Here is a 22,225-nt window from a genome sequence, read left to right on the forward strand (position 1 = left end):
TGGGCGAGCTGCCGCTGGGGGCGCTGCAGGCGAGCGTCGTGCAGCACCTGCTGAGCCGGACGCTGCTGCTAGCTGCGGCCGAGGGTGCCGCGGGCGGCACCGGTGGCTCAGGGGACGCGGGGGGTGCCGGCAGCGCGGGGGGAGCCCGCACTGCGCTCAGCGACGCCGAACTGGGCCGCTGGGCCGAACTATTGTCTCCCCTGGACGAGTCCCGCGCCAGCATCACCTCAGTCACTAGCTTCTCCCCGGATGACGTGACTTCCCCGCAGGGTGACTGGACCGTGGTAGAGGTGGAGACCTTCCACTGAGCCAGACCCTAGCCCTGCCCACCCGCCCCCCCCCTGCCTTAGGATCCGTCCCTCAGGTTGTACATCTTTGTCTTAGATCTCCCCCTCCCCTCCTCCTGGACTGGTCTCAGACCCCTTAGAGCCCTAGAATTTTGGCCCAGACTTGCGACCCACCCACACCTTTGGCCAAGGCTCACCCTTGAGCCCCGCCCCTTTGGCTTAGGACAAGCTCCCGCTCCCCTCGAGCCTCGTCCCTCCCTCGGCCTAGGCCCTGCCTGGAGTTCAGTGTATCGTCTACCGCGCGCAGCCCGAGTTTGCAATAAAGCCGGGACACTGAAGCCTGTTCACTTTCGCCTTCGCGGTCGCGGGCTGGGGCCCTTCAGCGGCGCAGCTGACCGCAGGGCGGCGAGAGGGTCCGGGCCGGGCTGTGCTGGCAGCTGTGCACAGCAGGTTGTAGCTCTGGTTGAAGGCCTTCCTGAACACTCCCCGGCCTTGCGTCTTCTCCGCTGAGGATAGGGTCGCGCGAGGAGGGGCTGGGGTGGGACCAGGCGATGCCGAGTCCCCGTGGTCCAGCGCCGCGCACCCACCCACGTTTGTGAACGTAGGTTTTCTCATGCCCAATTTCTCATGGAAAAATTAAGTGCAGGAGGGGCCCAGGTGGGGCCGCGCGACCGAGTGAGCAAGGCGTGGGCCGTGTGGCCAGTTGACCAAGCTCTTCCCACGCTCGGCCAGGGGAGCGCGCACTCCTGGGGGGAAGGGAAAGACGTGGGAAAGACTTGCTTGGATCCGAGGGGGCGGGGCCCTTCCTGAGGTCCCTCCTCACAGTGTGCACCGCCCTACTTTGCACACCCTGGGGTGTAGGAGGGAGACGGGTGGCCTGAGACCCATGGCCATCTTGGGTCCCTCCAGGGCCTCTCAAGCGCGCACACTGCCCTCTGCTCACCGAGGAGGCTGCAGTGCAAAAGGCGGGCCTGCAGCTGGGTCCAGGGCTCATGAAGGGCATTCCCTGCCTCCTGGGAGGACCGCACTAGGAGGGCCTGCAGGGAAGGAGCAGCCTCTCCCAAGGCTGGGTGGGAGATCAGGGAGTCCTCACAATGCCCACTCCTCTCCAGGTGCCCTCATCGTGCCCCTCTGTGCCTCCCAACCATGGGCCTCGCCTTTCATCCCAACTTCCGGCGTCCTCCCCAAGCCCCTCCAGCCAGGCATTCTTGCCTGTGTTCCAGAGTCAAGGGTCCTCACCAGAGCCAACCAATGTCTTCACCTGTCTCCCCCAGTCAGAATTCCTTGCTCTCCCACAGTCCAGTCACCCTGACCCTGGACCCTTTAAGCCCCAGCCCAGGCTCTCCTTTCCAAGTGCCCCTGCCAGAAGTGTACCCCTTAAGCCTTCCCTCCCTGAGGGTGTCCTGCTTCATACCAAGAATGATGGAGGCCCGAGGGGAATCACAATCCCCGGGGCAGGTAGAAGGACAGAGTGGGACCCTGTGTTGGGCCCTCAGCCCTATCTCTGCTCCTTGACCCAGTCCCTGAAGCCAGGTTCCTGTCAGACAGGAATCACCAAGTCCTGCCTGTCCCTCACCCCAAAAGCGGCTGCCTCCCAACCTGGGGTCTGAAGAGACATTGGCGCTGTCACAGTGGGACACTGCCACCTCCACCCCTGGGAGCCAATCAGTTAGGTGGCAAACTACAGAAGTTCCTTTTTTTTTTGGCCACACCTAGTGGCATGTGGGATCTTAGTTCTCCTGACCAGGGATTGAACCCATGCACCCTGCATTGGAAGTGCAGAGTCTTAACCACTGGACTGCCAGGGAAGTCCACAGAGGTCTCTTTTTTAAGCTGGGCCCTGGTGAGAACCCAGGTGTCCTTGTTTCCAGATGCTGAGACAAGCCCAAGGGTAGGGGCTGACTCTTGACATGCTGGGCAGCCAGGGCTCCAAGGCCAGCCCCTGTGAGGGAGCAGGGCAGAACCTCAGACACTTCCCCCAAGGCCGTGCCCCCTCCTGGGAGCCAGCCAGCTGGAGCCACCAGCTACCCGGTGGCAACAGGAGAGGCAGACAGCAACTGTCAGGGTCTCAGTGTTGAATCTGTGTGATGGGAACGATGCATGGGCCCACAGGAGCTGTCGTGGGAGGGAATAGAGCTGGGGTTCGGCTGTCCTGGTGCATAACCAGTGTCCTGCCCTGCCGCTTGGCAGGTATCAGGCAGCAGAGTGGGGGACACTCGGTGGGTCCCCACTGGGTGTAGAGGGTAGGGCCTGGCTGGCACCTGGCTGGACCCAATTAAATGTCTCCTCCTAGGAAGCCTTCCTTTGCTCCTGGCTGTGTCACCCGCTAACTGGGACTCCGTCTCAGCTCCATGGGCAACCCCACAAAGGATGCTGCCTCTCCAGGCCTTCTTCCCCCAGGGGAACCCCCACTGCCTGGCTGTTTTGCCTCTGCACGGCCCCCCAACACTGTAGTCTACCTGATGGTGCCCCTCTCACCTAAGCCCTCCATGGCTCCCCAGCGCCCTTAGTTCATAGTGCAAACTCTTTCTCCTGACTAGAAAAACCCCTTCCCGGTCTGGCCATGCCCACTCTCTCCTGTTCCTTCTTCACAGACCTCATGTGCCTCCTGCTGGTCCCTGCCACGTCTCACCGTTATGCTTATGCCCTTGCAGATCCCCCCCCCTCCAGGAAGCCTTCCCTGATCTCCTTACACATTCGTCTAGGCACTTGCCACACTACTGTGCAGGCTAAGTCCCCGCCCCCACCCCAATGTCTGTCTGCTCCACTACACTTGGGACCCCTCAGAACCAGGCACAGTGGAGCACCCGGAAGGCCTTGGGAAGTGGGTGCTGAATAAACCAGATACTGAATCTTCCTGAGGCCCTAAGACCCTTCATTCCTCTGTGTCTCTCAGGGGAGGCCCCAGCTGAGTCACCCAGTCACCCATGATGGGAAATCATGGCCCATCCTCCCTCCCCATCTCCAGAGACACCCTCCTGAAAATGCCCTGCTCTAAGGATCTGTCCCTACGCCTGACGTCCCAGGTCCTTGGTGACTCGTTCCTACAATACTGTCTCTTCCGACGCCCACACTTATGCTCACACTGTACGTGTGAATGTCCTTTCCTCTTCCATGCTGCACCCGACCTGGACAGCCTCTTTGCCCCCCCCACCCCCACCCGCACTGGCGTGCTATGACCTCCACCTCTGGTTCTCTTAGATGGTGGGAGGCTCCCAAGGGCAAGGACAGCCTGCTCCCTTCCCCGCTGCTTCACTGGACAGGGGGCCGGGGACCCATACCCCAAGGCCTGTCCCACTCAGCATCCCTTGTCCGTGACTGTGTAAATACACTTTATTTTCCATCTTTCCCGCCTGGGCGACATGTGGAGTGTGAACAGGCAGTGTGCAAAATGGTGGTGGGCAGTGTGGGGGGCACGTGGGAGAGCCCCTCAGATGCCCACCCTGGTCCCCAGGCTTTGTAACACTGAGGAGTGGGCGACCGGGAAGGGGGTACTGAGCATGGATCCCCACCCCAGGAAGTGCCAGGGAGACTGCTTGTGATGCTGCTCTAGGCTCCAGGAGCACCGAGAGGGTCAGCCTGAGGGTCGTGAGGCCCCAGGGGGCAGGGGTCTGGGGGCATCGTTGGATTTTGGCACCGTTCTTGGTTCTGACTCAGCAGAGACCACGGGACCACCATGAGCAGGCGCGGGGAGGCAACTCAACTGGGAGGCCTCCTCCCCTGGGGCCTGGCTCTGGCCAGAGAGTGGGGCCGGGGATACTGAGAAGGAACAGAAGTGGAGGCTGGGGACCCCCTGGAGAGGAGGCTAGCCTGGGTCGGGGAGCCCCTTCATCACTGGCCAGGCTGGGGTGATGGGACTGTCACAGAGGGAGATGTGGTGTGCTGGGGAGAGGGGGGCCTCTTCACTTCCTTACAGCTGCTTTGGCCCCCAAGAAGCAGGGACAGACACTACCCAGGCCCTGGCTGGTTCCGGCTGGCCACCACACCCTGCGCGGCCCTGCACACAGTAGGGGGGGCTTTGGTTTCTGTCGCAGGGGCCACAGTGCCTGCCCCAGGCAGGAAAACCCAGCCTGGCCATCTGTCCCCAGAGGCCAAGGGTCCCGAGGGTGGCACAGGGTTGTAACGACAGGCCTAGAGCGGCCTCTTCTTCCTCAGGCCTCCTCTAGCTCCTGGGTCCTTCCCAGCCGGGCCACCCTTGTCACAGAAGGAGGCCAGCCAGGAGGGGGGAGGTTCCTGCTCCTCCAGTCCTGGGACCCCTGGGTCCGCCCCTGCCCTGGCTGTTAAGAGGGGCAGACTCTCCAGGTAACTGGGCCCAGAGGGCTACGGACCAAGATGGGTAAACACTGCTGGGGAGAGTGGGCCTGCCAGGGGACTCAGGATCCCCAGACTTCGGTCCTACCCTCCGCGTCCTGCCGCGCTGGTCCTGGCCCTCGGGGTGGGCGGGACCACCGAGGGCCTGGAGTTTGTTAAGTGCGGGCGGCGGCCAAGGAGCGGGCAGGCGGCGGCCCCGGGCTCCGAGCACGCGGGTCACTGCCTTAGTTGTCCAGGCCCTGGCTGTAGGGTGCGGCCAGCTCGTCGGCATCGCTGTCTGAGCTGCCCTCACTGTCCTTGGCCGGCCGCTCCAGACGGCGGAAGAAGCGCGCGTCGCGCGGGGACAGCGGGTAGAGCGCGTCCTGCAGCGCCGCGCCCACGCCCACGCCCACGCCCACGCCCACGCCCACGCCCACGCCCACGCTGAGCAGCTCCTCGTCCGACGACGGCAGCGAGTCCTCATCCAGGTGCCGTGCCAGGCCGAGCCCGTCGAAGGCCAGTGGGTCCTCGAAGGGCGGCGGGCCCTTCAGAAGCCGCACCTGGGGCGGGGGACCCGCGCGCTGGAGGCGTGGACCGACGTACCCACGGACGGAGTCCGGCCGCCTGGCCCCCTCCTCTCCCGCTCCCCGAGGCGCCGACTCCCGGCCCGTCACCGGCCGAGGACACCGGGGCTCTTACGCCCCTCCCGCGCTCACCTCGGCTTTCAGCTCCTCGATCTGGTCCTTGAGCTCGCGGATGTACTGCGACGAGTCCGAGTGGTTCAGCTGGCCCTGGATGCGGCCCTCCTCCCTCTGCGGGCGGGCCAGGTCGCCGGACTTCAGCGCGGGGTCCCTCCCCGCAGCCCGGCCCCAGCCCCGGCCCCGCCGCTTACCTGGATTTCCAGCTCGGCGATGCGCTGCCGCATCTCGGCCACCGCCGCCATGCTGTCCGCCTCCCTCAGGCGCACGGCCATCACCTCCTCCTTGCTCTGGGGGCGGGGGAACAAGCGGTCAAGGGGCGCTGCGGGACGGACGGGGGCGCGGGCGCGGTGTGTGTCGGGGTGCAGCACCTTGCACTCGGCCTCCGCTTGCTTGCGGCGGCTCTCGCTGAGCTGCGTCTGCAGCCCCTTGTTCTGCGCCGCCAGGTACTGCAGCTTCTCCTGCAGCGCCGCTCGCTCCGCCTCCACGCGGTTCAGCAGGTTGCGGTGGATGTGGTCCTGGGGGCGGACAGGCGGGGGTCACGGCCTCGCCGCGGGGCCGACCCCGGGCTCCGGGTCCCCTCCCCAGGCGGGCAGCGGCCCACCTGCGTCTCGAGCTCCACCACGCGCTGCCGCAGCTCGCGGCCCTCGGCCAGAGCCTGGGCCTCGCGCAGCCGCACGCTCATCAGCTCGTCCTGCAGCTCGCCCAGGACCAGCTTCCGCGGGGACTCCTTCCAGCGGCCGCCGCGGGACAGATGGGCCTGCGGGGAGAGTTCGGCGGTCGTCCTCCGCCTGGGAGCCCCGAGGCCGCTTCGTGCGCGTCGAGGCCCTCCCTCACCTGCCAGGTGTCCGAGAGCTCCTGCAGCTGCAGTTTCAGTTCCCGCGCCGAGGCCACGGCCTCACCCTCCCGCACCTTGAGCGCCTTCAGCTCCTCCTGCAGCCGCGCCACGTTGTTCTCGTCGGGCAGCGAGCTGTTTCTCTGCGGGGAGAGGAGCGGTCACGGCCCAGGGGAGCTGCGCGGCCACGCGGCCCTTCCCGCAGGCCCCATGCCCCGGCTCTCCTCTCCTCTGCGCTCCGCCTTGGGCGGCCCGGCTGGGAGAGGGTGCACCCTGGACCCCAGGATGCGCCGGGGGAACAAGGACCAGGCCCGAGGCGGGGAGACCCCGCCCTTGCCGCCCCAGCTGGACATCGTGGTCTGTAAAATCGGTGTAATAACAGCATCTGCTCTCTGGCACAACTGGCCTAGGGCAACCCGCTTACAACATGTGACTGCTAGTAACACTAGCTGGGACAGGACGGGTGCTACCCGCCTGGGAATCTGAGATCCACACCCTCCGGGCCCAGACCCGGGACCGGGCCCAGCTGGAGCAGAGAAGACCGTGGATTTCAGCACCGTCTCCCTGCGGATGGACTGAGGGCCGGCGTAGGCCCTATCCTGGCCTCCCAAGGGCTCAGTGATGAGATCCGTGCTCCAGGCTCTTGGACCAAAAGCCAACTCGCTGCATGATGTTCTCCCTGACCCTCGTTTGAGTCTGGGAATTGGCGGGGGGGTGGTGGCAGACCTACCGGGCCCACATTTCCCTCTGATGTGGAGGGAGGGGGTGGAAAGCCCAGCTCTGGGCAGGCGGGCAGTTGGAGACCGAGAGGCCAATGGCCCCATGCAAGGCTGTGGCAGAGACACCCCACCTGGGAGGGCACCCAAAATAGCGCAGCTTGGAGGTGGGGGGCATGGCTCCTGCCGGTGGGTGAGTGCTGCCCTCTGGTGGCCGGGGCGCCTCCCTTCTGGCAGCGCCTTGGGAATTGAGACAACCGGTGTGGAAGGAGCAGGGAAGGGACCAAGAGGCCTGGTGCCCCCTGCAGGGCTGCAGGTGGGAGAGGATGGCCCCCTGGGTGGTGTCTCCATGGAGGGGAGCAGCCCTGATGGGCCTGGGCCTTGGCCTTCCCTTTCCCCTCTCCATCCTGGAACCCAGGGCCTGAGGGGGACACATACAGCCCAGGGAGCCCATGAAGGCCACCGCACTGGTGGCCTGGTGCCTGGCACATGAGGGCGGGCGCACCCCTTGTGGAGTCGTGTTGCTTTTTGTATGCTCGTGTGTGTGTGTGTGTGTGTGTGTGTGTGTGTGTGTGTGTGTGTGTGTGTGTGTGTGTGTTTGTGTGTGTGCACGCACGTATGTACCTCCAGGGCTTGAGAGGGTCTGAGGGTGAGGGGCCCAACTTCCCATCTGCCCTGACCCTGGTGTGGAGACCAAGGAGAAGGAGGCAGGGGCCAAGGGAGGTGCCCTGAGCTCCTTGGGGGCTGCTGGGGCAGGGGGCTCTGACTCCAGGGCCTGTCCCACTGGTCCCCCTGGCCGCCCCTTCTCCTTGGCTAGGGCCTCTTGTCATCTCCCCTTCCCCAGGGTTCCCCCAGCACCTGCCCAGTCGCACCTTCTCCATGTCTAGAACCTTGTCCTGCATCTCCCGCAGGGCCCCCAGGGTCTCGGTCTCCCGCAGCCGTGACTGTTCCAGCTCCGTCTCCAGGTGGGCCACAAAGTCCTCGGTGAGGCGCGGGTTATCCTGGGGGCGGGCAGAGGGCTGCGTTGGGCCCCAGGCTGTGGCCAGAGGGGGCCAGCCTTCCTGGGCTGTGGGCCCAGGCCCGACCCCACCCCGTCCACCTCCAGGGCCGGGCTGTGGGTGGAGAGGTGGGTGAGGAGAAACTCCGGATCTGCCGGAGGGGCCGGATGCCATGGGCGCCCTGATGCTCTGTGTCTAGGGGTCCTGGGAACAGAGGGGACTTTCCATGGCCTCAGGATGCCATGGAAAGGGACACCAGTGACTGGTTCCCAGGATCACTGGGATGAGGACGGAGGGTGAGTTCTCCGGGGACCCCTTCCTGCTGTGTGGCCCGTGGCCTAACCACAGGGTGAGGGTGGCATGGGGCAGATGGGGAAAGAGTTTGCTGAGACTCCTTTCTTGGTCAGTGCCCAGGGGCTTCTCAAAGGTACCCTAGGAATCCCAGGGGTGATGGGTGGGCCCAATAAAGAAGACCTGGCCGTGGGACTTCCCTGGCGGTCCTGTGGTTAAGACTCCGTACTTCCACTGCAGGGGGCACAGGTTCGATCCCTGGTCGGGGAAATAGGATCCCGCATACCGCGTGGCATGGCCAAAACAAAACAAACCTGGCCAGTGGGGGAGGGCAGCCCCTGGGGTCAGAGCGGGGCCTGCATCTTGCTGCCCGGGGAGCCTGGCAGGGCAGCTGCCACCCTCTTCCCCCACCTGTCTAGCTGCCCAGGTCTGCTCGCTGCCCTTGACCACTGGGGGTCTCTGAGGCCCATGGGTACCAGTGGCTCTCCCTTGGCTCAGATGGGCTCCGGGCCCCATGCCAACCTCTTGCCAGGCTGCACCTCCTCTAGGAGCCTCTGGAGACGGTGCTCAGGGGCTGCACTGGCACCTCCCGCACTCCCTCCCTCTGCCTGCAGCAGCCTCCCTGCCTCACCCAGCTCTGATCAGGCCCTAAAGGCCAGAGCTCAGAGGTGGCAGGTGAATGCCTCTCTGACTGGCCTGAGAGGGGGCATCATGCCATGGGTGGGGTTAGCCCAGCCTCAGTTTCCCCACTGGCCTGGCTGCTTCAGAGCCAGGTGGGGCTACAGCACTTGAAGTCGCGGGGCGGGAGGTGGATGCAGGTGAGCAACAACGGTGAAGTTCCACCCCCCTGTACCCGGGAGCGAAGAATCAGCTTGCACCCCTCAGGCCAGGTCTCCAGGCCTGGGTGAGGGGGCCCTCCTCAGCGAATGACCCTTCCGTCTCCACCCACTGTTTCTTGAGCACCCTGTGGTTTCTCCAAATCAGGGACCCCCCCCCAACACCCCTGCCCCCAGCTCACTGCCAGGCCCTGCTGGGTTCAGCCCTGGATCGCAGGGAGCCTACAGCATCCTTCCCTGCCCCTCTGGGACCTGTGCTGGGGCACGCATGCTGAGTTTGCAGGCTGCAGCTGCTGGTGGGTTGCCACATTAGGCAGGCAGCCTGCTGGGTACGGCTGGAGGAAAGTTCTGAAAGCCCTCTCTGGGAGAAGCGGACTCTCTGCAGTGCTCCAGCCCATGGGTCCTCCCACTACCCATCCGAAGTTCATGACCCCACAACAGACTTGGGCTGCCCCCTCACCCCCATCTCACCGGCTCAGACTGGTGGGCACAGGCCAGACCCTCTTCCGAGGGCAAAGTGCTGGGCGCTGGAAGGAGTTACCTTCTCCCTTGTCCCAGCTCCTGCCCTGCATGGCTGGCCCCGCCGGGGAAGCCCTGAAACTGAGTCCCCCTAAAGCTGAGTTCCCCCGCCAAGCTTAGGATTAACCTCTCCATCCAAAACTTTACTGCCTTTCTGTGCCACCCCTCCCCCCATCAGGATTGGCAAGTTTCAAAGAAAAGGGGGGATTGAAACCGAGCAGGACCCTGTGGGGCCTTCCCAGGTACAAAAACCCTTTGGTGTCCCCATTGCTTGTTTGTAGAAAAAGGCTTTAGTCTCCTAGGCCTTCCCTGAGTTCCAGAACGCAGCAAGCAGTTAATGAGGACAGCAGGTCACAGGACGCCTAGGTCCTCCTGAAGGGACACAGATATAACCATCTGACACGGATCTCTGAGCTGTTCTGCAGGAACTGGGACCCCCAGCCAGGTGGAGGATGGTGACTACATGCTGAACACAAGCACGCACACCCCCGCCTGGTTGGAACCAGAAGGCTGATGACGGAGATTCCTGAAACGTCACCCGGTTACCTCCCCACCAACCAGCCAGAAGGAGGTCCATGAGCTGGTCCTGCATCCTAAGACCCTCTCCCCTAACACCGTCTTTACAAACCTCTGCCTAAAAGCCATTGGGGACTTTATGGGTTCTTTTGAGCATGAGCTGCCTGTTCTCCTTGTTTGCAATAGATGCTTTACTTTCCTTCGCCACAACCCAGTGTTGGTAGATTGGCTTTGCTACATGTCAGGTGAGTGGACCCGGGTTTAGTTCGATAACAGCCCAACAGCCCTTCAGACCCCTGGGGAGACACCAGGGCTCCCCCAAGGAATCACAGCCCCATCGGTGGAAGGAGGGGTCCCAGCAGGGACAGCTGGTTCCCAGGGGCTCTTGTGCTGAGGCTGGGGCCCGGGGAGGGTGACTGCCTTGCTCCCAGTGTGGAAGGCCAGACACCCTACTGGGGGGTGGGAAACGGAAAACACGGGATACCCCTGGGTGTGGGGCTGTTCGCTGCTGAGGATGGGGAAGGATCTGCACTCTGCTGTGGGTCCCCTGCCCCCCAGCAAGGAACGGGCGGGCCAGGGACTGAGGCAGGGCTGATCTGGAGCCACGTGCTCAAGAGCCCTGCAGGCAGCTGGGCATGGGGCGCGGCCCGGCCCTGGTGGCCCCGCCCACCCAGCCTGCTACCTGCTGCTCCTGCAATTGCCGGATGGTGCTCTGCGCCTTCTGCAGGTCCTGGGCCGCTGAGCTGCACTGCTGCCGCACCACCGCCAGCTCCCGCTTGATGACATAATTCTCCTCAGCCTCCTGCGCTCGTGTCACCTGCCCCTGAGCACAGCGAGGACAGGGGGCCGTGACCCTCTGCTCACACCCCAGGCGAAGCCCAGAGAGGGTGGAGGTGGGGCGGAAGGAAGAGGGGTGAGGCCTCCCACACTCAGAGCCTGGGATGGGGCGCCCCACGGGGCCTGGGGATGGGGGGACCAGCAGGAACAGGACACTCTGGGAGGAACCTGGAGGAACACAGCCGCCCGGGGCCCAGGCTCTGGCTCTGAGCCTCTGTCCCAGGTGAGGAGAAAGAAGTCCTTATCCAGGGCACATGGCACAGCAGAGGCTGGGCTCTGCTGGTGACGTTGAGGATGTGGGGGTAGCCAAGGGCCCACAGGCTGGCTCCTTAGGCCAGGTCGGGGGGTGGGATACAGCTCTCGCGGGGCCTTCTCCAGTCCTGGAGCCCGGGACTTCCACCTGCCCAAGGCCCCCCCAGCCTCATCCCTTCAGCCCGCCCAGTTTAGGCCCCCCGTTCCAGGCTCAGAGCCACTAGGTAGTGGGCAGAAGCTTCCAGATAAAGCCATTCGAGATGAGGCAGCAGCAGCAGCAGGTGAGTGAAAGGAGATGGCAGGCCTTGCAGGTGGGAGCAGAGAAGAGCGTGAGGGGCCAGAAGGTGTGTGTGTGTGTGTGTGTGTGTGTGTGTGTGTGTGTGTATTGGGGAGGCTCAGCCGTGCACACACCAGGGCCTGTTGCTGATGCAACCTCAGGGTCCCCGAGCCCTCCTGGGTCCCCACCTGTGTCCCTTGGAGGGAGGAAACCTGTGCATGTGCGTGTGGGTACACTCACAGATGCGCCCACACGCACCACGCGTTCACACGCACGCCCCCTCCCCCAGAGGGAAGCCTCTGTCTCCCGGGAGAAGCGGTCCCCAGTCACCCCCATGCGCAGCTCCAGGCCTGCCCCCCTCATCCCCCGGGGCATGGCAGCGGCCAGGGAAGAGGTGGTGTGGTGGTCATGTGCGGGGGACCAGGAAGAAGTGGGAGCGGGAGACGAAAAGCTACAGTACCTGGATTAGCCTATCAGCCAGAGCAGCGCTCTCCTACCCGGTGGAGGGGTTCCGAGCGACAGGGGGAAGAGGCAGAGCAGAAGGCGCGGGGACAGGAGAGAGGGAGAGACAGACAAGAACCACTTGTCACTAACGCAGTGGACTGTCTCTAGAAGCAGGGAGAGAGGAGTGAGACCAGAGAACCAGAGAACCAGCAGGAGAGGACCCAGAGGAAGACCAAAGCCAGAGCCAGCTCCGTCCTGGAGAGGGGTCTGCGTGTGAGTGGGGAGGGCGGTGCCACTCACGGGGGCCGCCAGGCGGGGGCCTCACTCGTGAGTGAGGAGGTGCCACCCGGGGAGGGGGTCAGGGGAGGGAAGCACTGGACCTGGTGGGTGCATTTTAATTTGGAGGCAAAGCAAGAATCAAGGCTTTGGGGCAAGGGCAACAAATTCCACCTACTCCGTGTGGTCAGCGGAGGGTCAAGCAAAACTGAGTGGGGAGCTGGAAGTAGAGGATCCCCGTCTCTACTCCCATCTTTAAAAACAGGTTGGGGGCCAGGGTCAAGGCTATGGCAGCCCCTCCACAGTGCAAGGCCGCCCCCTTCTCCCCCACCCTGTCTCCTTTCTTTTGTCCGAGCAGCCCGCACCCAGGCAGCCCGGGAGGGCACCGGGCACAAATGGATTTCCGTGTTTGCAGTTAGCAGGGTTATAACTCAATCCCTCCTCAAGCAAAGTTTCGCCACAGTCCCAAATTTATACAGCGGCCCAAATCTCAGTGGGGCTTGTGGTGGGGTCTCTGGGATTTACGCCACAGGCTTCGGGGGGGGTGGGGCGCGGCGCCTGGGGCAGTAGGCTGGCTGGCCCTCTGGCTGCTGGGTCCTGCTTGGGGCTGGGAGGGTTCGGTGCCACAGGCTGGTGGCCACACCCCTCACCTTCTCCAGGGTCTCAATCCGCTGCTTAAGAAGCCGGTTCTCTGTCCGAAGCCTCTATGCGGGGAGAGGGGAGAGCACGTCAGAGCCCGCCGCCTGCTTCTGTACACACAGACGGCTGTCCCTGCAGGGCTAGGCCACCTCCCGGCAGGACAGCACCAGTGTCTCTTGCTCTGGGTCACTGATTCCAGAAACCAGTCAAGGCCAATTCCCGTTTGGAATGGGCCACCAGGTGTTTTTTTAAAAACAAACTCTGGTTCAGTAAAAATAATGTGATCACTTTGGTGGCTACACACGGTGTGTGCAGGGGGTGGGGGGTGTTGGGGCGGGTGGTCCCTCCTCCAGAGTCTGTTTCTACCCCATGCTTGAGCCTGTCAAGGGCCAATGTGACGCCTTCCACAGGGCAAAGGCCTCTGTGTTTTGGGGGAAGCCGCTCGCAGACAGGCCCCACCCCCTCACTGCTTCACTTGGAGCGCCAGGGTTGAATTCTCAGAGGACAAACTCAGAGTCTGGGTCCAGGGGAAGAGGTCTTGCTGAACACATGCTTCTTTCAGTTTGACAACTACATTTCCGCAACCCACTGAGAGCCAGCTGTACCCAAGAGTGGTCAGTTTCCCCCGGCTGGGGTTCTGGAGATGGTCTCCTTGCTTCCACCTTCCATCCTGTGCTGGTAGTCTTGGTTACATATTTGTGGTTTTAGGTTCCCTCACAGCCTTTTGGGAAGCAGGGGAGGTTCACATCTGCCTTGCACCTAGTTTCTAACTACGTACCCCTTAAGCAGTGGGTACAGAAATAGTTTTGATCGGCGGATTAGTGAGGGTCCTGCTTCCCTGTGGATCACACAGAACACTGCCTGGTTCCTACCGGGGAGAAACAGGCGACGGAAACACCCAGAGCACTCCCAGGAAGCAACTGTGGTCAGAGAGGATTGCAGACTTGATTGATGGGCAGGCACTGACTCATGTCATGGGAGGGGAAACTGAGTCAGAGGCAGGCAGTGTCTTGCCCGAGCCTCCCGGCTCGCTGGGGTCAGAGCTGTTGCCGGCACAGGTCTCTGTTGCTCATAGGGATCCAGAGCCAGAGTCCTGACCCCTGACCCCTGGAATGTCTGCCCCCTTTCTGGCTTCAATGCATTGATGCCACAAGCTCAGCCATCCCTGGAAGAGTTGGATGTGCCGAGCAACAACTCACCTCTCTCCTCTTCCTCTCAAGGGAAAACCAGACAGGGAGTGAACAAGGACTATGGGGGCCTATGTACTAATCAAATTTGTTTTTTCTTTTTTTTGCCATGCGGCATGCAGGATCTTAGTTCCTCAACCAGGGATTGAACCTATGGCCCCTGCAGTGGGGGTGCAGAGTCTTAACCACTGGACTGCCGGGGAAGTCCCTTTTTTTCTGTATTTTTGATGTTTTGACATCCTGTGGCCTTGCTAATCCTGCAGGCACTGCCCCTCCCAGGGCTAGCTAATTCCTAGGGAGAGTAGACAACCTGCCTGCTAGCTTGCCTTCCACAGGCAAACCAGCCAATCCAGAGCCCATGCCTCCACCCACCTCCCTTATCTAACTCTCGCACAGCAAGCTAGTATTTCCCCTGCTCTCAATTATTCCAGGACAGCTAGGGACCACCCCTATAGCCCAGAGCCTGGAAATTATTCAAACTAGCCAATCCTGAACTCTCTTGAGCTTGCCTACCCTGCCTCGCCCATCCCTTCCTGTGGAAACCACAATATGGGCTCTGGCCCATGCTTTTCTCCTTCTGCCTCCTGACCCACCCTGGTGCTTCCTCATGTGGCCCTGCGTGCAGAGGTGTGCCCCCTCCTGTGAGTAATAAACTCTTCTTTTGAAGGCAGTTGTCTCTGTGTCTGTCACCTCACCGTACCTGATTAAAACAAATCCCAGGTACATTTTTAAACAGGCGAAAGGTGAAAGGGCACAGGGCAGGGTCAGGGGAGAAGGCATCTGCCCTGCCCTTGGGGCACGCAGTCTCCTCTAGTGATAATATTCCAGGCTGGGAATGTGGTTTAAGGATCCGCTGTGTCCCTCCCTACTGCTGAGCCATCATGGTCACCATATGGCAGCAGGCCCTTGTCTGTGCATGAGCAAAACACACATACACGTTTGGACTGGTGCATCAGTAAAGCTGCCATTCCTGAGAAAGGGAGATGCTTAAAAATTCAGGACACAAGACTATTTCCCAAAAACTTACAAACAGGGCCAGGACAATGATGCCCTCTTTCGCCACTCAGGTATGGGCGGCAGGTGACCTGGATTCTAATCTAGGTTCTGTCTCTGCCTTTCTAGAGGAGGTAGGGATGACGATGATGGTGGTGGTTAATAATAATAATTATTTGAACAGGAGAGCGTCATCCCTATTTTGCAGAAAGGGACACTTAGGCTCAGAGAGGTGAATTCACCTTCCTGGCAGGTCACACAGCTGCTCTGTAGGAGAGCTGGGATTTGAACTCTGGTCTGTGGAACTCCAGTCCCAGCCACTGTGGGACTCTGCCCCTGAAGAGGACAGAGCCAGGCTGTGCTGGTGTTTGTGTTTGTGTCTGTCCCCCACCTCCACTGGACTGGGGGCCCTCAGTCCTGCTGTGACTCTGACACACAGTGCTCACTAAACGCCTCTTGAGGGAATAACCAAAATCACGTCTGGAGGGATGACAGCAGAGGGAAGGAGATGGAGGGACGTCTGGGTTCAGAGGCTCTGCACACCCAGAAAACCCTCTACGATATTGTGATTTACAAGGAATATATACTTGGTCTTTGTCCCTGGTCCTGGCACAGGCTCCTAAAACCCTGGGAATTTCCTAAGTGAGGAGAGGAATAAAGGTGTCTTTGTTATGTTAATGAGATGACTTTTGGAAAGCCCCACCCCCACCCACCCTAAGGATGGTGCTGCTTGCCAGGGGACCCAGTCTTGTGATGAGAGGGTTGGACCTTTCAGTCCCAGCCTGAGACCACCGGGAGGGGAAAGGGCTGGAGGTTGAATCTCAGTGGCCCTGTTCACCACCGTGTCCCCAGTGCTGGTGGGGCGGGGGGGGGTGGGCCTTGCTCCCATGCCGGCCTGGTGGTGAGTGAAAGGACAGGCAGGCCGAGGGACCACCTCTCAGAGCCTAAGGACCCCCTGCTGTGTGGCCCGCGCTGGGTGGGCTGCGCTCTAGCGGCCGTCGAGGGGGCTCCCAAGGGCATATCCACCACACCACCAACATCCCCCCCTTTCCCGCCAACACTGCCCAGGCCAACCGGGGACTCACTTTGATCTCAATCTGCTCCTCCATCTCTTTGCTCTTCATGGCTGCGTACTCCTTCTCCAGCCTGCAGAGGGGAGGGCCAACGTGCTCACTGTCCCACCCTCGGGGACCCCGCTTCTGCCAGCACCCTGACATCCCGGTACTGACCTCTTCATCTTCTTGGGGTTGTACTTGACCTGGTAAGCCTTGAGGATCAGCTTGTCCGGGCAGCTGTCGAACTGATGGGGGATTACCCTCTGGAAGTACTGTGGGGACACAGGTGGTCACGGACACACGGGCCCTGACCACCTGGGGCCACCCGAGCCCCTGCGGTACCCTGCTCCCCTGGAGGAGGGCCTGGGTACACCAGGAGGGACGGCCAGAGCCGGTCGGCCTGGGCCCTCGCCATCACCTGGCCTGTTGTGTGGGTTGAGTGAGCGAGTGTGAGCAGCAGGAATCATGAGAAGGAGTTGCCTGCAGCCAGGACCTCTGTGTGCAGGGAAAGTGGCTTCGGGAGCTCCTGAGGGCAAAGGCCAGGTGTGGGTGTGGGTGGGGTCCGAGCACAGAGGACCTTCACGGAGGAAGGGGGAGACATGCCGCTGCCTCAGGGGCAGTGAGAGGAGACGGAAGAGGCTGAAGGATCGGGGTGGTGTGGAGGAAGCCAGAGGGAGGACCCCTCAGTGGTCTGCCTGCTCGCCTGGGGCCCCAGGAACCTCTGCAAAGAGTTAAGTGCAAGCTGCCGGGTGGACACAGCTTGCTGCAGTTCGGGGCCAGGCTGGCTCCCGCGCCCTAGCCCAGCTGGCCCCTCTGGCAGCTGCGGACAATGGATGCCCGTGTTCGTGGACACAACTGTGGCCTTTGTGCATTCTTCCCTGAAGCACCAGCTGGAGGACGCTGGGAGGGGGCGGGGGCCTGCATGATGCGGCATGGCGGTGAGATGCAGGCCGGCCTCTTCTCAGCAGGCAGGGCAGCTGGGGTAGGCTGTGGTGAGGCAGGACGAGAGTCTGCCCCAGACCCCTCACTCCCTCCTGTGCCCTCGCCCGGCCTGGTTGCTGGGGCCAAAACCACACCCAAGGCCTCCTGGTTTGGCCAGTATTACTATTTGCCATGTTAGGCTCTGGGGACACAGAGCTGGGGGCAGGTGAAGCGGGGGGACTCCCAGGGCTCGGCCTGGGCCTTCCTCTCTCCCTGCTGCCAGGCTGCTGGCCCTGGGATGTGTCTGGCAGAGCCTGGGGCTCCTCAGGCACCCCCCCAACCCCGGTCCTCCATGGAGACCTGGGGGTGGGGTGCAGAGGTGATGGGAAAGGATCAGGGTGCTCAGGAAGTCCAGGGCCTCCCCGTCTCTCAGAAGGGCTCCACCTGCCCAGGTGCCCCTGCTTGGGGGCAAGCCTGCCCGCCCTGGCCCTCCTGGCCCACCTGGGACATCCCCTCCATGTCCAGCTGCATCAGCTCCATCTGGTTCACCTGCAGCAGGGCAAGGCCCACCCGGAACACGATCTCCAGGCCCTGCGAAGGAGGCGGGGGTAGTGCATCTCTGGTCATGCTCTCCTGGGAGCCCTCCGACCCCTCCCTGAGCCCTGCAATCGTTTCCACTCCATCCAGAGTGACCAGGAGAGGAAGGGGCATGTGGTCCTCACCTCGTACATGAAGATGTCAAAGACACGCGTGGCGACGGGCAGTGGGAAGGTGGTCAGGAAGAGCGTGAGGAACCAGGAGGAGGCATACATGGACGTGTGGAAGCTCTGGGAGCGGAAGTGGGTGTTCAGGTCCGGGAGCTGCTCCTGGGGTCGGGGGAGGAGGCCAGGCGCCATGAGGAGGGTGTTGGGCACAGCTGTCGGCACCACAGGCTCCCTCCACCGGGAAGTGCTAGGTCTCAGTGCCTGCACCTCCAGGGAGCCTTCCTTGACCTGCCCTGGGCAGCACCCCGCACTGTCTCTGGGTGGGGCGGCAGTACCCCAGAGCTCTGAGTAGCACTAGGTGGGGACATGGACAGGGATGGCAGGAGGCCCAGCTGCCCGTGGGACGCTCACCACCGCCTCCCATAATGCTCTGTGCTTCGCGCCCAGCAATGCTCAAGGGATGCCTGTCTGACTGGTCTGAACTTCAGACTGCTGGAAAGTGACAGAAACTGGGGGAACTGAAGCTGGAGAAGGCGGTAGGACCCCCTGGAGGTCCTTCACTGGGAGAACACACCCTCGGGCTGTCCCCCGGCCTGCCCTGGGCTTCCTGACTCAGAAGCTCTCTGGTGGCGGCCAGCTCCTTCACCACGGGAGCTCTCAGCTCCCCAGCCTGGGGTGGGATTGCTCCTTCTCTGTGGCCCTGGAACACCTGCTTGCTGGCACTACTGGTCCCCTCGACAGACAGCACCTCTCCATCCTCTGGGCCTGAGGAAGGGGGCTTTCACTACTGGGTGCGTCCTGCCCACTGTGGCAGAGCAGGCGTGTGTGTGTGTGTGTGTGTGTGTGTGTGTGTGTGTGTGTGTGTGTGTAACCGGCTCTCTCTGCCAGCCAGGAGTGGGCCCTGTGGGGCTGCTATTTATAAACAGAGGCGGCTGCGGTTCTCCAGTAATCAGCAAAGGCAGGCAGACAACACCTTCCCTCCTTCTGCCACACCAGGGAGCAGACAGGAGGGCGCCGTGGGTGTGTCTGAGCCAGGCTGACCCCTCCACCCTGGCCGTAATGGCTCTGGGAGCTCCAAGCTCTGAGGAGCCCCCACTGGAAAGGGCTGGCCCCTGCCTGGTCCCTCAAAGCATCCTTCAGGGCAGTGCTTTACGGCCCCTTGGGGAGTAGAGCCCCTCTCTGCGCTGGAACGTGTGGATGTGATTTCTCAGGCGTGGAATTTTCAGTCAAAGAGACTCGCCGGGATGGCCGACGTTAGCACCCGTAGGTGTGGGCTGGTGGAGAGGAGGGGGCAGGCAGGACCGCCCCTGGGCCCACTCACCTGTAGCATGTACTCGAACTGGTAGATGCAGAGCCCCAGCTCTGCCATGCTGGGCTTGAAGAGCTCCCGCAGGCGGTACTCCTGCATCAGCCGCACGAACACACAGAAATTCTTATGGCTTTGCTTATCTCTGCTCCATTTACTTTTACTGAATGTGGACAGTGCTGGGCTGCCCGGACCCACACAGCAAACCTCTCTGGTAAATATCATCACCCTGTTTTAATGACAGGAAGCTTCCTGAGGCTGAAGTCACCTGCCCAAGGCCTCCTGGCAGGAAACAGTGGAGCTGGGACTTGAACCCCAGGTCTGGCCACCTCCAGAGCCCACGGTAGAGGCATCCTCTGGTCCATTCCCAGCCATCTCCATTCTCCCCCTCCTAAGCCTGCTGGATTCTCTGGAGGAAACCCCGAGCCCCATAAACATCACACTGGCTGACCTAAGCCTGAATGTCCCACCCAACCCTGGGGGGTGACTGTCAGAGGTCACAGGTGGACACAGAGGGAGGTTCTGACCTAGGAGGACACCGGATGGAGGGAACACTCTCCTTTTGTCTACCTCCTGGGGGCAGACAGAGCCGGGATGGGCCGGGCCCAGGCCACCTACCTGCATGAGGAGCAGGCCCACGATGAAGGCACTGCCCTGGCAGTAGCCCACCTCCCGGTCCACCAGGGAGTAGGCCTGCGAGGGAACACATGCGAGTCAGGGCAGGGTCCTGCCAGGCCTGATGACCGCAGCGGTTCTCCGTGGGGCCAGGGGGCCTCACCTTCATGACGTTGAAGAGCACTTCCTGGCCCAGGCTGTCCTGGCCCTTGAAGAACTCATGCTCCGGGTAGGTGCGGGCAATGTCCCTGCGGATCAGCTTCTCGCAAGGTGAGGACATCTTGAGCAGCTCCGAGTACTGGTTCTTGACTGGCATGTCCGTGGCGCTGCACAGGAGCTGCCACACGATGGCCCGGAAATGGTGTGGGATGCCCTTGCGGATCAGCTCCTGGCGACAGGGTCAGAGTGGGGGTGGGGGGGTCGGGGGGTGGGATCAGGAGGCCGGGCTGTACCCCATCCCAGCGCAGCCTCCCCATGGCCACCTAGCCTGGCCTTTGAGATCGGGTCCACCCACACCTCACCCAGGGCCCAGAGCTCGGCCGAGCCACTGCACGGCACGCGACGTCCATGAGGCTGAATGCGCCGCCCCAGCCCATCACGGAACTCACGGGTGGGAAGCAGGAGGGTGCCTGGGGTGCCAGCCTCTCCCTGATCTCCACACCCATCCCCCTGGCCCTGGCAAGGCACCCCGAAAGTGCCCACACACCTCTAGTCCTGCCCTTTGGTCGTGCTGGGGCCCCTGGCAGACGTTGCCCGTCCCCCGGCTGCCCGCCCAGCCCTGCCGCCTGGGCCACCTTGAGTAGCTTCTCCTTCCTGCGCCGCCACTCCTCCCACTCATTGGCGATCCGGCCCCACAGGATCCATGTGTCCTCCTCCAGGTGGCTCAGGTTGGAGGAGGCTGAGGAGCTGGACACCAGCGAGGAGCCGCTGTTCCGCCGGGAGCCATTCATGGAGCGCATGGACTTGGAGTCGGCTTCCAGGAACCCTGGCCCCTGGGTCCCAAAGAGCCTGGCCCCTCCTCCCTGGGGTCCCAGAGGATACCAGGGATTGGGTCTAAGTTGTTTTTCCTGAGCGGCACTTGCTGAGTGACTTTCGCCAGTGCCCTAACCTCTCTGAGCCCTGGTACTGATGGAGAGGCTGCCATTCATGTGTCCCATTCTGTGCCCGGCCCTGGGCTGAGAAGCATGGGGAGTAGCTCATTTAGTCTCGTACCAACCCTGTGGGGCAGGTTTTGTAAAGATTTGTTTACAGACGAGGTACAGAGAGGGTGTGATGCTGGCTGGGGGCACCCAACTAGCAAGGGGTTGCATGAACTACCTATTTCTGAGGCTTTGACATCTGGGGCCATCCTGATGCAGGAGGGACTGCCCCTCCCAGGCCTAGCAGATTGCTAGAGATAATTAAGGACTTGCCTGCTAGTGCACTTTTCATATGCAAACCAACCAACCCAGAACCCACAAACCACCCACCTCTGTTAGGCTCTTGCACTCAGGGCCACTATCCCTCTGCCCTAATCACCCCAGGGCCAGGTACTAGACAAATAGGCCCAGCCCCTATGCCCCCAGCTTGCTGAAGGTATTCAGACTAGCCAGTCCTAAGCCTGATTACATTGCCTCACCATTCCTTCTGGCAGAAACCACAATAAAGGCTCTTGCCCACATTTTTCTCATTCCCTCTGCCTCCTGACTGACCCTGGTGCTTCGCCGGGCGGCCCTGCATGGTGTGTTGTGCCCCTCCTCTTGGAATCTGTGCATAACAAACTGGGTTTTTTGTGTTTTTGGCCATGCCGCGCGCCATGTGGGATCTTAGCTCTCTGACCAGGGATCGAACCCGTGCCCCCTGCAGTGGAAGCATGGAGTCTTAACCACTGGACCACCAGGGAATTCCCCAAACTGTCTTTTTAATGGCAGTCATCTCCTGATCTGCTGGCCTTGCCATACTGGCCTAATAATAAAACCTACACTTTAAAACAGGGGGTGGGCCAGAGGAGAAGTGGGAAGGGTCAACTCCAGAGTCAGAGGATTTACTCTTCCCTTCAACAAAGGCTAGAGAAGTGAAGGCCAGGTCCACTGGGCCCCCTGATACTGTGGCTTCCTCATCTGAATGGGAGAACTGTCTGGTGGGAGGTGACGGCAAACATCCTTGTCAAGCCTCTGTTGGAGCTGTCACTTGGCCCAGGGCCAGGTCTAGCTCTGAGTGTGAGGTGGCACCAGCAACTTCTGTTTGGGGCCCAGGCTATACCCCTGGGGCCTCTCCCTTTCCCTCAGGTCCCAACTCACCTGTTCTGCTCTTCGAGTTTGGCCAGTAGCTCTAGCTCATCGGGGCTGAGGTTCTCGGAGTCAGAGGTGGGGGAGCAGGTGGGGGCCGACAGGGCCTCCTGGGACGAGGAGTCGGGGCTCAGAGTGGGGCTTGCCATGGTGGGCAGGCTCTTCAACTGTGAGCAGGGCCAGGTCACAGCTCTGTCTGGGGACCAGAAACATGTGTGGTCAGCTTTGGGCAGGGTGCCCACCCTGTCCTGCCGGCTCTGGACCAGTGAGGCTGCTGGTCACCCAGAGACATTTCCTCACCCCAGGCTTCCCACCTCTGGTCTGTCCACTTGGTCACTCCTCATCCCCACGCACCCCAGTCTAGCTGACGGCCTGGCCGGCTCCTTCTGCCCCAGGGGCTGGCTACTGGGATCCCTCCCTTTGTAGTCCAGCGCCTGGATGGAATCAGGAGGGCAACAGCCAGCGC

General features: G+C 62.0%; 2 protein-coding genes across 2 annotated transcripts in view; one reads left to right on the plus strand and one right to left on the minus strand.

Moving 5' to 3' along the window:
- The window catches only part of PRR36 (proline rich 36), an 11,099-nt gene extending 10,505 nt beyond the window's left edge, over nt 1-594 (plus strand). Inside the window, 1 exon segment of the mRNA XM_024746010.1 lies at nt 1-594. This exon segment is cut by the window's left edge and continues 32 nt beyond it. Within this exon segment, the coding sequence (XP_024601778.1) occupies nt 1-308 (308 nt within the window). The 3' untranslated portion in view covers nt 309-594.
- A 3,008-nt stretch (nt 595-3,602) lies between these two features.
- On the minus strand, nt 3,603-21,952 carry EVI5L (ecotropic viral integration site 5 like). The gene is made up of 18 exons (XM_024745967.1): nt 21,772-21,952; nt 20,287-20,476; nt 19,656-19,880; nt 19,492-19,570; nt 18,893-19,020; nt 17,590-17,733; nt 17,369-17,458; nt 16,121-16,218; nt 15,977-16,037; nt 12,723-12,776; nt 10,669-10,809; nt 7,699-7,827; nt 6,113-6,253; nt 5,880-6,035; nt 5,647-5,793; nt 5,470-5,565; nt 5,294-5,389; nt 3,603-5,137 (listed from the first exon to the last, which is right to left on the minus strand). The coding sequence occupies exons 1-18, from the start codon at nt 21,906-21,908 to the stop codon at nt 4,823-4,825; spliced, it is 2,427 nt and encodes an 808-aa protein (XP_024601735.1). The 5' UTR covers nt 21,909-21,952; the 3' UTR covers nt 3,603-4,822.
- Between the last annotated feature and the right edge of the window lie 273 nt (nt 21,953-22,225).

Source organism: Neophocaena asiaeorientalis, unplaced genomic scaffold (genome assembly GCF_003031525.2).
Source record: "Neophocaena asiaeorientalis asiaeorientalis breed wild unplaced genomic scaffold, Neophocaena_asiaeorientalis_V1.1 scaffold357, whole genome shotgun sequence".
Classification (NCBI taxonomy): Eukaryota; Metazoa; Chordata; class Mammalia; order Artiodactyla; family Phocoenidae; genus Neophocaena; species Neophocaena asiaeorientalis.

Coding starts and splice junctions, on each gene's coding strand:
- EVI5L (XM_024745967.1), bottom strand. CDS start 21,908: ATGGCAAGCCCCACTCTGAGCCCCGACTCCTCGTCCCAGGAGGCCCTG. Junction 16,219..17,368: donor ACATGGAGGGGATGTCCCAG/GTGGGCCAGGAG, acceptor GTGTCCCCACAG/TACTTCCAGAGGGTAATCCC. Junction 12,777..15,976: donor AGGAGCAGATTGAGATCAAA/GTGAGTCCCCGG, acceptor CTCCCCGCATAG/AGGCTTCGGACAGAGAACCG.